Raw genomic sequence first — 14,415 nt, 5'->3', positions numbered from 1 at the left:
GTAATCACCATCCTAAACTCAATTTCTACAACTCTAACTGTAGGCGCCATACCAACCCCAACAGGGCATCCAGAGGGGCTGAACTTATGTTCATACAATTTTGGATGCTACTGCAAGCCAGATGCTAGTTGTGCCAACACAATAGACCACTCTCGTCACCATTTGCAATATGTAAATGCCGCCAGACAGGGAAATATGGTACCCTGAGCTTCTTATTCCGATACAGCAACTCTTCCTCATACTACTTCATCCTTAGGAGCTTTCGTGTGCGTAACCCCCTTTGTGGTAGTTCCATACAATCTGTTGTGTGTCCCCTCATCAAACAATTGCTTTATGGTTTTGAATTGTGTTATCTCAATGATGGGTTTTCTAGTCATTTCACCACAGCACATTTTCAGCCATTGAATCTGTATTTTGCTCACCTAAGTCACATTAAAATTGGCTGTATATAATGTTCCCTACAACACTGACTAGTTCCCAGTCGTCCTACTGCTGCTATTCCACCTACCTACAAACCTACTAGCCCATCACAGATTGACAGACTTGTCCCTCAAATGTCTCTTTTGCTGTTTATCCATTTGAATGTATAGGCAATATTTCATAGAGACCTAACAACAGCAATTACCAATGTTGCTGACATGGCAACCCCACTCTCAAAAAGGGCCCCCCCCCACCCCCCCCCCCACCCTCTCCCAATTACCGGCTGCCTGTTTCATAAAGACTGTGTAAATTGTTTTGACAGTCAGAGACTGCAGGCGAACTCTTCAATGAGTCAAAAGACACTTCTCAGTACTCAGTCCCATAATCTTCTAGCTCCTTTGTTCAGAAGCTTTTTTAATGAGACACTAGTAGCTATTGGCAGAATGCTCCATTTTATATTAAAGAGAGACCACAACCAATTTACGACACGAAGTGATTCATTGAACAGTGTTTAAGCCTCTTGCATGGCTCCCTTTCCCGTTTAGAAAGTGCTGCGTACCATTGTGGATCTGTGAGGCTTTGTGTGAGCGATGTGCGATTTGAGAAGCAAAGTTTGATAAGAAATTCCCGTATGTCACTTGCACTGAAAATGTAACCAAGGGCCAGTTTAAAATGGAGTGTGAAGAATATTACAAGGGGGGGGGGGGGGGGATATAAGTAGTATCTTAATGTCGGCCTCGACTGTTCTGTCCACACAACAAATCGAACACGGTTGGCTATGTGAGAAAACTTGGCACATAGAAAGTAAATGATTGAGGTTGTCCAACTACCAAAGCAAACGCAAATTTAGAGTAATTGACACTATAATTATGAGCTTGGATTTAACATACATACAACATGTTAACACTTGCGTCAATAACAGTGACAGAGCCTGAGTGGTTTGAAAAGTTTAGATATCACGTAGAAATGTCCATTCATTAATCACTCTGCATTTTTCACACATACTAGTCCCACATGCAAGAAAATGACAGTATATCTCTGTAGGTTTTAACAAATTACAAATCTTATAATGACGCCTATGTATGGTGTGTCCATATCATACGGGAGATAAAAAGAGAGTGATATGAGAGTGATATCGTCCGGCAGTGGGTGATGGGTTGCGCACTTAATATTGATGTTTTTACATGCGCGTTGAATTAGTCTATAGTTTCTTAGGTGCGTCAGTGGTGCTGGATTCATTTCTCCTTGTAAATCACCAAAATACATCATTACAATGCTTTGTTAAATAGTATACATTGACAAATAAATGGCTCTTGGCCTCTTTCAGTACTCAAATCAGTGTTTTATGTGACAAGATGTGGCGATGTGAAAATACAACATCTCGGCTATTAGCCAATGCTACCCTCACCACCCAATAGTGTCCACTGTCCATGATATTTTACATTATCTCAGGCACACTGGTAATGCAGTTGTCTGCCTCTGGATCCTAAGTTGTCGGGTTTGGCTAATTGCCTAGTCCGGACAGTGATCTTGGAACTGACTCTGGTAATTGGGATACCTAACCTCATCTACAAACACATTTTGACAGATGGTCAACTGCAGCAGTAACAGTGAATTGGGGGGGGGGGGGGGGTACCCTGTTAACAAATAGTATATGCCACTGCTGTGTGGCATTCCTCCTTCCATTCATATCAGTGGTAGCTGGCAATTTTATGCAGGCTATGTGTTGCTCACAATTTGAGTCACATCATCCGGCATATCTGGGATCCACACAAGGTTGGATTAAAGGAAGACATCAGAGCAATTCAGAGGCGAGTCACTAGATTTGTTGCCGGCTAGATTCAATCATCATGCGAATTTTGTGGAAATGCTTCATGAACTCGAATGGAAATCCCTGGAGGGAAGACCACTTCTTTTTTGCGGGACACTGTTGAGAAAATTTAGAGAATTGGCATTTGAAGGTAACTGCAGGAAGCTTCTGCTGTGGCTAACATAAATTTCATTTAAGAAAAGTGAAGGTAGGACGAGAGAAATTAGGGCTTTTACAGAGCATACAGGCAAGTGGAACATGAAAGGAAATGCCATGCACCATACAGTGGCTGTGTGAGTACGTATTTAGATATATAATTATTTCAAAGTGTTTACTGCCGAGGTTATATCTTTGGTATGTACTTTCTTTTGTCATCAATCTTTCATACCTGTGTTGATTGTAGCTGAAGTATTAACATCCAGCTTTTCCCCTGCCAATGAATTGGCCACGTTTTTCATTTGCAGAAATTTTGTTTTGTGGAGTTATAAGTCTGATTGTTCTCTTATGTGGAATCATGTAAGACATTTGAAGCCTGTGTTATTGTTGTTTTTCGTTTCTTTTCTTTTTTTAAAGTAACACAAAATGAATAGTTGGTTAATGTGGTCTTGCTGTTTGTTGTTCCTGCATTGTGTTTTCTTTTTCTTTTCTTTTTTTATGTTGACACAGTTATCTGGATCATAGTTGACATCTGGAACTGGTTGTAATAAATGAGAAATACAGTTTAGCAATGTGTTACGCATTTCTCGAACTACAATATTTCTGATTTTCTGCCATTGATCTTTTCTTCTTCTCCGCAGAACTGGATGTTGATGTTGCAACTTTGGGGATATCTTGCCCAGGCTAGGCAGAATATGTTACTATCCTTCCTCACCCCCACCCCCCCATGGCTAGTGACCAGTGATGCTGTAATATCCTAGCATCCTAGAGACTGCCAGTCAATACACAGCAAGGGAAGTCAGACTGTTAAAATTTTATCGCTAAATTGTCGAAGTATTCGTAACAAAGTTCTTGAATTTAATGCCCTCCAGGAAACTTCTCATGCTCGAATTATTCTTGTCAGTGAAGTTATCTGGTTGCGTATAACAGATGTAGATGAAACCAAGTTAATTGTTGGATGTTTTTACTGGCCATTGATTCCACTGTGACAGCTCTAGAGTCATTCAAAGTTAAGTCTACTGTCAGTAGTGGGTAAATGCCTATCTTATCCAACAGTTGTTGGAGGGGACTTTAACCTACCAAGTACAGACTGGAATGTCTATTGATTCATTGCTGGGGATACATACAGACAATTGTGTGAAGCACTTTTGGAACTGAAAACTGTCTTGAGCAGCTAGCTCAGCAGCCCACACACAGTGGAAGTATTTTAGACCTTGTAGTTACAAATAAGCTGGACCTTATCAACAATGTCAGTATAGAAATGGGAATTAGTGATCATATCATCATCATAGCAACTATGGTTACAAAAGTTTATAAATCAATCAAGAAGGCTAGTAGAGTGTTTGTGCTAGAAATAGCAGATAATCTGTTGTTAGCATCTCATTTAGTGAAATGACATCACTTAATTCCAGTAAGATGGACCTATATAGGAATTATGTGCAAAGTTTAAGCAGACTGTAAATTGTGGTCTGGAGAGTTATGTGCATATTATGTGGATTAAGGATGGAAAAGACCTGCCATGATTTAATAATGAAATTTGAAAAATGCTGAGGAGCCAGAGGCTGTTGCAGTCTCAATTCAAAAGAGAATGCACAAATGACAACAAGCAAAGGCTCGTAGAGATTCGTGTGTATGTGACAAGATATATGCACGAAGCATGCAGCTACTACCACTGTCATATCTTGGCAAAAGATCTTTCAGAGAAACCGAGAAAATTCTGGTCCTATGTAAAAATCACTAAGCAGGCTTCCATCTAGTTCCTTGTTTACCAGTCTGGTGTGACAGTTGAAGATAGGAAAACAAAAGCCGAAGCTTTAAATTTCATATTCAAGAAATTGTTCATATAGGAGAATTGTACAAACATACTGTCATTTGATCATTGGACAGACTCCCGTATGGTAATAAGCATCCCTGGCATAGAGGAAAAAACTGAAAGATTTGGCAGTAGATATGTCACCAGGTCCAGATGAAATCCCAGTTCACTTTTACAAAGAGTACTCTACAGCGTGGGGCCTTTACCTAACTTGCATTTATCGCGAATCTCTCACCCAGCACAAGTGACTCCTGTATATAAGAAGAGTAAAAAAAAAAGGACCCGTAGGATTACAGACATAACTTAGGTTTGGTGCAGAATCCTTGAGCATATTCTCAGTTCGAAAAAAATAAATTTTCTTGAGACCAAGAATGATTTCTAGAAAAGCATGGCTAATGCAAAATTCAACTGGCCCTTTTCTCACATGATGTATTGTGAGCTATGGATGGAGGGCAATAGGCAGATCCCATATTTCTAGATTTCTGTGAAGCATTTGACATGGTGCTCCATTGCAGGCTGCTAATGAAGGTAGGAGCATGTGGAATAGGTTCACAGATATGCGAGTATCTCGAAGACTTTCTAAGTCATAGAAGCCTGTGCGTTGCCTTCGATGGGGAGTGTTCGTCAGAGACAAGGGTATCATCAGGAATGCCCCAGGGAAGTGTGATAGGACTGCTGTTTTTCTCTATATACATAAATTATTTGGTGGTCAGGGTGGGTAGCAGTCTAGTTATTTGCTGATGATGCTGTTGTGTAGGGGGTAAGGTGTCAAAGTTGAGTGACTGCAAGAGAGTACAGGATGACTTAGACAAAATTTCTAGTTGTTGAGATGAGTGGTGGTTAGCTCTAAATCTAGAAAAGTGTTAGGTAACGCAGATGAGGAGGAAAAACAGACGTGCAATGTTTGGATACAGCATTAGTAGTGTCTTGCTTGATACAGCCATGTCATTTAAATATCTGGTCATAACAGTGCAAAGCGATATGAAATAGAATGATCATATGAGGACTGTGATAGGGAAGTGGAATGGTCAGCTTCGATTTATTCAGAAAATTTTCAGAAAGTGTTGTTCATCTGTAAAGAAGACTCCATACAGGATGCTGGTGTGACCTATTCTTGAGTATACTGGAGTGTTTGGAATCCATACCATGTCGGGTTAAAAGAAAACATCCAAGCGATTCAGAGGCGGGCTGCTAGACCTGTAACTGGTAGGTTCGAAGAATACGTAGGTGTTACAGAGGTGCTTTGGGAACTCAAATTAAAACCCGTAAAGGGAAGACAATATTCTTTTTGAGGAACACTAGTGAGAAAATTTAGAGAACCAGCATTTGAAACTGACTGTCGAGCGATTCTACTGCCACCAACATACGTTGCCCATAAGGACCATGAAGATAAGATATGAGAAATTAGGGCTCATACAGAGGCATCTAGACAATCATTTTTCCCTCATTCTGTCTGTGAGTGGAAGAGGAAAGGAAGTGAGTAGTAGTAGTAGTAGTAGTAGTAGTAGTAGTAGTACAGGGTACCCTCTGCCACGCACCATTTGGTGGGTTTTGGAGTACCCATGTAGATGTATACTTTCCTGTACCTTCTCACCTGCAGATCATGGTTGTAACATGTACAATCTCATAAGAATCTTTGCTTCTGGCATTTGTACTAAATGCATGTGCCCCCCTGTCTATTTCTCGCAAACTGCAACTAACCATATGACTATAATATGAATAGGGCATATTTGTGCATATGATATTTTCTCAGCATTCTATGAAGTAGTAGCTTTATGCCCATGAAACTTAGATTTTGGAAAATCAAAGATGATGCAAGTCAGTGTTGTCACCCCTTGCCCGTTTTATTCCAATTCAAGCAAAACAAATGTATTTAGTATTCTAATTGTTAGCATTCAGTATCAGATCTCTTACATATGCAGAATAATAGAACTTACTTTTTGTTACAGGTAGCCTTTATTGAAAACAAAGAAAAGATAAAAAAATATCTAAATGAAAAGGAATTGAAGAGAGTTAAATCATTCAAAAAGGTAGGTAAAGTTTTCATAATGTACTGCATTAACAGGGCTATTGTTGCATTTACTTGATTTGAATCATTTTGTACAGTGGAAAGGGACATATCATTTTGTAAAGTGGTATGGGAAGTACTGCCCCACATCTCACCTCTCCACCGTCCCACTCATTCCAATATTCTCCCCTCCCCTCCATGTCTCCCTCTCTCCATCTCCCTTCCCCCTTCCCACCTTCTCTCTCCCTCCCACCCTCCCTCTCACCCTCACCCTCCTATTTCTCCTCAATATTTGAGTTTCACAGAATTCTGTGCTCACGTTGTAAGGAGGTACTCTGATTCATTCTTTTCTGTCTACTGATTTATGGCTGCTGCTTTAAATATGTTGTCAGTAAATTACACTTTCGAGGGGCATGAGTAGGGAGATGGGATGCACCACAAAGGAATGATTCAAATAAAGCTGCTCCTTCATAGTTGGTGGGACATTGTAAGTAAATGAACGTCCTAGATCTCTTAGAATAACTGGATGACAGAGAAAAAAATTACTTATTTGAAATGAACATGAAAAAATTTCACTAGGTTCATATACACTAAACTCTCATTAATCTGGCCAACATCAGCCTCTAGTTGCTCAAGCATAAGTGACACAAACAACAATGAATTACCATGTGCGGCAGTGTTAAACTATGCTCTACATATTTGGAGTTGTGGCTTTCTTTGCCGCTCAGTGTCATGGTTTTTAAAAGGAAACACGTTGCGGTAACCTGAAGCAGAAACTTGAAATTATATTTATGTGAAAGAGTGAGAATGAAGAAATGAGATAGCTGTTTGTAGATGGTTCATACACCAATGAGGTAAAGGAATTTGTGTCAGTAGGATGGTAATAAAGGGAAAAGAAGTTGCATTTAGGAACAACTTTGCTGCAGTATCTTGTTTGCAGCAAGCGAGAGTTGGCTATCAAACTAGATTAATGACATGGAATGCTGACAGTCATCGAGGAAAGTCTCTTGGCTAAAGAAAAAGATGTATAAGTATTTGTTAACAAGATATGGAAGGTAATAGAAAAAGATTATTTAACTGCTGATGCCTTGTACAGTGCTAGTGAAACTGACCTCTTCCTTAAGGAAAACAAGAAATTAGCTGTTAAGTATGAAAAGGAAGCTCGTAGGTACAAACAACAGAAGCAGCCCATAAAATTAGTGGCATATTGTAATGCAACTGGGTATCATAAACTACCCACTCAGTGACTGGGAATTCCCAACATCCCACCCCTCAGTGTCGGGGGCTAGAATGGACCCGTGACCATTGCTTGTCTGTCTGAAGAGGCAACTCATGGAAGTTTTTTTTTTTCCTCTCCAATTTTATGACTGTCGTGTCTCAGTCCACACCTCACATGATGACACAGTATCGCATGACACCACCTGACCCTGTTCATATTCCAGCCACAGTCTTAGCAGGATAGGATAAGCAGAAAGATAAGATACTTTCTGAGGCTTCAGATGTTATGCTCCCCAGCTGGGCAGTGGTTGAGCCTATGCACATGGACAATGGATCACACAGTCGGGTGGACCATGACATGGTTGCGAAGTATTCATACCCATCTTTTCCATTCGTCACTTTCTCAGACCTGACTCAAACACTCCTTCAATGGTTCAATGGAACTGTAATGGCTACGGACTCGGCAACTGGCATAGCACTTCAGGAACCTCATACACACTGATATTTTCAGTGAGCAGTTGCCCCTTACAACTGCACTAGAGGCCGTGGCCGTTGACGTCTAACTCTCAGTTCGAATGACAATATATAATGTTTATCTACCCCCCAGACAGACCTTTCCATTATCACAAGCTGTTAGAGTTAGTGGCACAGCTCCATGGCCACTTCCTCTTATTTTGGGGCTTCAATGACCATAATCCTCTGTTAGATGGTGACACTATGTCTCACAGAGGCTGAGTACTAAAACTCCTCCTTTCAGAATTGGACATATGCATACTCAACAAGGGAGCTGCAACCCATTTCATTGTGGGCCACAGAACATTTTCAGCTTTTGATCTCACAGTTTGCAGCTCGAGTATCTTACTCCTGATTCAGTGGCGAGCCCTAGGTGATTTTTGTGACAGTGACATTTTTCCTAATGCTCTCTCCCTCTCCACTCGAAGACATCTAGAATATGCCCCATGTTGGTTGCTTTGGAAAGCTGATTGGTAGGCTTTCTCCTCTGCGGCCACTTTTGCAGCCAGTTATGTCAGATATTGACAAACTGGTGCAGAATACTATTGATACTATGCTGCAGCAGCAATGATACCCTACTCCTCCGGCTCATCTTGATGATGGCCAGTACCAGGGTGGTCTGAAGATATAGCCACAGCTATCAGGGAATGCCACAGTGTGCTTCAAAGGCCCAAGTGATATAATGGATAATTTAATAGCATTAAAAATATTCTGGACGAAAGTGCGGTTTTTAATAAAGAAAAGGAATCAGGAGTGTTGGTAGCAATATGTCGCAACCATGTGATCCTACACCCCATAGTCCCAAGTATGGGCTAAACTCTGCCACATTTGCAACCATCCACCACACACGGCAGTTCCTGGTGTTCTTGTCAATGGTCATATCTGCACTGATCCCGCGGTACTTGCGATTTTTTTTTTTTTTTTTTTTTTTTTTTTTTTTTTTTTTTTTTTTTTTTTTTTTGCAGCACACTTTGCTGAAGTGTCCGCTTGCAGTCATCACCATTCTCATTTCTTGACCCAGAAACACCTCATTCAGTGATGCCCAGTATCTTTCCATGCATACAACTCTCTATCGTATAATGTCCCTTTTAGTGATTGGGAGCTTCGCAGCACTTGGGCAGAGTGCCAAGATAAGGTCCCTGGACCTGACAAAATCCATAACAAAATGCTCAAACATTTTCGCGCCAACAGTTGGAATGTATCCTTTGGCTTCTTAATTGCGATTGGTGAGAGTGAGTGTTTCCCTCTCACTGGCAGGAAGATTTTATTATTATTCCTGTCCTGAAACCAGGAGTAGACCCACTTGTGCAGACCTGGGCCTACGTAAATTGGGTGTTTACAAAATTCCGTGTGAATGCCGCAAATCATATATAGGGCAAACAACATGAACTGTGCAGGAATGCATTGTGGAACACCAACAGCATACTTGCCTTCTCCAACCCACCAAGTCCGCAATTGCCGAACATTGTATTTCCACAGACCATTCCATGAATTACAACGACACAAAAATGTTGGCCCATACATCAAACTTTTGGAGCTCGATTATCAATGAATCTGTGGAAATAAGATTGTCTGACAGTGAGGCTCTCATCAATCGAGATAGCAGTTATCAGCTAAACCCTGCTTGGAATCCTGTTATAGAGAAACTTCGTAGTCGACATAGTTATCTGCATAAAGATGAAAATCAACCTGATATCGATATGACAAGCTTTCACCGTGGAGGGCGCGAGGCGCAGCGCACGGAGTTGTTATGAACGCGCACGCTGAGCAGCACATGCGCAATGTCATCTGATTATGGCTTTAAATAGCAGAGCTGAGCGCATACTCGCCAGTACTACTACAGTGGTACTCACCTGAAGGTGGCCAGAAGACTCTGTGCCGAAATATCGTGGCAAGACGTTACTGATATCCAGCAGTTCTCACGTGTTCTTATGGAACATAGACCCACTTATTTAACTACTAGCCAATCTTTCCGACAAATGGGCTGTGTAAGCTATTCGAAAGAATGGTCAACCACCGTCTTTGTTGGTGCCTTGAAGCTGGAGGGCATACATCAAGAATCCAAAGTGGCTTTTGAGCTTTCAGGGCCCACCATAGAATTTCTGGTTCATTTGGAATCCGCAGTGCACAATGCTTTTGCGCATTGCCAACATCTGATTGCTTTGTTCTTTAACCTACAGAAGGTGTATGATACCACCAGGTATCACATCCTGCATGAGTGGGGTTTCTGGGGAAATTTACCCATTTTTATCCAGAATTTCCTATCTCTCAGGTTTTTTCGGGTTTGGATAGGTTCGACTTTCAACTACCAATATATACAGGAAACTGGAGTCCCTGAGAGATCAGTTCTGAGCGTAACACTGTTTGCTATTGCCATCAATGGTATTGTAAATGCAGTGGGCCCCACAGTCTCTCCGTCACTGTACGTGGAAGATCTTTGCCTGTACTTTGCCTCTGCATCACTACTCATTGCTGAGCATCAACTTCAGGGGCTGTCTGGAGAGTCCATGACTGGGCCTTGAATCACAGCTATCAATTTTCTCCTGCAAAATCACGAGTTGTGCATTTTTATCGACTCCAGACTGTGCACCTGCAGCCAGAAATTTATCTTGGTGACCAGTTACTTGAAGTCATTGAAGCTTTCCAATTCTTAGGTATTTTATTTGACCAAAAGCTAACTTGGCTGCCACATATCTGCTGGCTCAAGGAAACTTACATGAAGAAGCTGACTGCTCTCTGTTTTCTTAGCCTCTCTTCCTAGGGCGTGGACCTTACAGTTCTTCTGAGATTTTACAGAGTGCTGATTTTTTTCCGTTTGGACTATTGATCCACTGCCTGTGGGTCGGCAGCACTGTCCATACTGAGCTTGCTGGACGCAGTTCACCACACTGGTGTGCGGTCAGCAACAGGAGCCTTCCATACAAGCTTTGATGACTGTCTCTTGGCAGAAGCCGGTGTCCCACCACTGCGGGTTAGATGACAGCAGCTTCTGGAAAGTTAAGCTGTCACAATCAGTCAGATGTCTGCTCATCCATGCCACTCAACTCTGTTCCCCAACCAGCATTTCGGACTGTTTGTGCATCACCCAAAACTGCGAAGACCTCTGGGATCCGACTTGCTACTCTACTGAAGGCCCTCCAAGAGCCTCCATTAGCCTGTGTCCCTAGAGCTCCGTCTCGGCACCCCCATGGCCGCCCCCCCCCCCCCCCCCCCCAATGTGCTGTACCCTGTCCTGTGATATGGATGGACCTCTTTTGTGGCCACAAGAAGGATGCTGATCATATTCTTCTCTAACACCTGTTTCTTTTAGTCCTCCACAATTATTCTAATTCGTTATGCATCTACACAGATGGATCGAAAGCCAGTGACAGGGCTGATTACGCTTTTGCACATGCAAGGAGACAAGACACAAGAAACACTCTCTTCTGAGAGCCTGCAGTGTATACACTGCAGAGTTGTTCCCATCTCTCAGACTTTGCGGTACGTCAAATCCCAGGCCACGATGAGCTTTCTGATTTGTAGCAATTCCACGAGTTGCTTAAAAGATATAACCTCGTGCTATCCCAAAAATCTTTTGGTCACCAGCATCCAGGACCTATTGGCCGACCTCTACAGCTCTGGAAAGACAGTGACTTCCATCTGGACACTGATCCACATAGGCATTCCAGGAAACGAACATGCCAAACATTTAGCTAAAGACACAGCTACAGGGGATCAACTTGACTTTGGGATACAAGACACAGACTTACGATTACAACTTCAATGCAATATTTTGAGGTTCTGGGTATTGGAATATCAGGCTACTATGACCCAAAACATGTTGAAAGTGATTACAGGGCCCACTAAGTTGTGGTATACATCTTTCCAGTTGTCTTGGAAAGATTCCATTGTGTTGTGCCAACTGCACATTGGCCATACAACTCACCTACAAGTTCCTTCTATGTCGGGAGGATCCTTCTCACTGCAGCTGTGGTAGTCTACCGATGATAATGCATGTTGTTGTTGGGTGCGCCCTGCTGGCCAATCTGCAGTACACTCTCAGCTTGCCTACCTCACTATCTCAGATGCTTGCGGATGATGTGACAGCCATTACCAAAGTGTTGCATGTCCTGAGATCGAGTGGATTTTACTTTAACCTATAGTACTTTTCTGGTTCTGGGGGCAAGAGCTTCCAGTGTGGCGGGTACCTCCAAGCAACTGCAGGTTACTATCTTCCCCTGTCACCTTGTTATGCCTATTTGAGCAGCCAACAGCCAAGTTGCTTCCCCCCCCCCCCCCCCCCCCCCCCCCCTCCCCCATGGTAAGAAGGGACTGATGACCCAGTAGTTTAGTCCCTTTAAACACATAGTCGTTATCATCGAAAAATTTGTACCAGCTTCAACATAATAGCTGAAGAAGAGAAGGCTTCCACTGAAAGCTGTCCGTTTAACTGACAATGGTCCCAGTCATCCTTCCAGTGTGACTCTTTAGAGTTCAGTGGTATACAAGCAGCCTTTCTTCCACCCGTGTGACAGCCCCAGTGTAGCCTGTGGACCAGGGAATTTTGGAATCAATTAAATGTCATTATTGACATGCACTTCTTGTCTCGTTGTTGAATGAATGGGAAAATGACTCTACTGAGGTTATGTTGAAGGTATGGAAAACAACCAATGTATGTGACATTTACCCAAACAGCAGAAGCATGGGATAAAATGTAGAAACTACCATAATGAAGAGCTGGAGAAAAGTTCACACTTTTCCACCCATTCATGCAGATTGGAGGGAATGTGCTAATCAATTTGGAATCATCAGTTGCTGACAGATTGCATATTGACATGTTCCACAAGCTTCCAGGATGAGGAGTAATTGTGAAGACGTTGTTGCAAAGTGGATAAATGAGTAAAACAGTGAGACAGACCAAATTTTAGCATATGAAGAAATAACTAAGAGGTGCAGGAAAGTAACAATGAAATGATGAAGAGGACATAGGAGGAGAGTGTGTGAAGATTTCTCACACTGCTAGTACTGCAGCTGCAGACATTTTTCTGGAGTACATTACATAACCACCATGTATGTGAAGTACTGATGTTAATGCTTGTAAAACAGTTGTGTGATAAAGAATGCCACCATCATGTACTGTCACTGCAACTACTAAAAATTCGGGACATGTTTCATAGTGAGTTATACTACTGTATATATACATTCTCAAGGACTAAGTGTCCTATGAAAATGAATGTTTCTGTGAATTTAATACAGAATAGTCCCTGTGGGTTTAAACTAAATTTTAAACACACTCAATAATTTATAACTTTTGCTAATCTGGCACCCATTTGTGCAGGGAATGGCCAGATTAGCGAGTGTCTAGTGTATTATTGTTCTTGTGGCTAGATAAAATATTGTTTTTGTACTGCAAAAGTACCCAAACAGGTACGGAGTGATCATGTAAGGTATCTAACCGCAGGCTAAGGTAGCAAAAGAATTTAAAGTATGAGACAGAGTGCAAGTTACAATGTCTAAATCATAAAATTAAAGCTTGTAGCATTGGCATTTGGTACTACTTTTTACAATAAAGATGCTGAGAAGCTCTGTATTTGTTCAATTTATTTCTTAATAGCTTTTTTTCCCACCCATAGGCTAAGGAAAATAATGAGTTGCTGGAGTGTGGTTGTTGCTATGATGATGAAGTTCTAGCAGAGGACACTGTCACATGTATTGAAGGTCATATATTCTGCAAAACCTGCTTGCAAAAGTAAGTACTGACTTGGTTAAGTTAGTTATAAAATGTATATGTCTTTGTTTAACCCTCTCCCACTATCACTACACATCCCTCCTCCATCCTTCTTCTTTTGCCTGAATTCCCCCCCCCCCCCTCCCCCCCCAATTAGTCTTATCATTACCTCCCTTTCTTCCCTCTCTACACCATGATCTCTCCTCTCCCCCTCCACTTCCCTTCCTATGCCAATCTCTCTTCCCCTCTCTGTCTTCCACACACACACACACACACACACACACACACACACACACACACACACACACACACCATTTTGTCATCACTGTTTCCTTTGTTCTTTAAGCATCCATGCTTCCATTCCGCTGAAACATCATTTCCTTTGTTGTCATTCCACAACTTCCCCTTACTTGCCTAACATAGTGCCTGTTAACCTGAGGGTCGTGACCCCCCAGGGGTTTGCAAAGTCTTGCTTGTGTGATTGCAGTCACAGGAGGAAACAGATAATGTATGTTTCATGACGATCTGGCGGGAGGTGACAAGAGTGTCTATATAATTATTCCAGCATCTGCAGAACAGAAATCTGACAGCGAGTGTCAATAATGAGGAGAACACTGCAAGTGCCATAATCTAATTGCCCAGCAACTTGGTTCAGTGGAAGAGAAGTCAAAATAAGTGAAAACTTGTCTTGGCTTATCCATAGAGACTAGACGACCAGACTTTTTCTGGGGAGGGGGGATATATATATATATATATGTTTGTATGTATGT

At 41.9% G+C, this 14,415-nt stretch overlaps 1 protein-coding gene across 1 annotated transcript in view; it reads left to right on the top strand.

The window, feature by feature from the left end:
• Positions 1 to 14,415, top strand: part of LOC124616111 — a 235,005-nt gene that overhangs the window by 94,601 nt on the left and 125,989 nt on the right. The window contains exons 3-4 of the mRNA XM_047144378.1: positions 6,149 to 6,229; positions 13,551 to 13,666. Of these exons, the coding sequence (XP_047000334.1) occupies positions 6,149 to 6,229; positions 13,551 to 13,666 (197 nt within the window). The remainder of the gene's footprint in view (positions 1 to 6,148; positions 6,230 to 13,550; positions 13,667 to 14,415) is intronic.

The sequence above is a fragment of the Schistocerca americana genome, chromosome 1 (genome assembly GCF_021461395.2).
Source record: "Schistocerca americana isolate TAMUIC-IGC-003095 chromosome 1, iqSchAmer2.1, whole genome shotgun sequence".
NCBI classification, from domain to species: domain Eukaryota; kingdom Metazoa; phylum Arthropoda; class Insecta; order Orthoptera; family Acrididae; genus Schistocerca; species Schistocerca americana.
The sequence above is the reverse complement of the archived record's forward strand: the minus strand, read 5'-3'. Positions and strand labels throughout refer to the sequence as shown.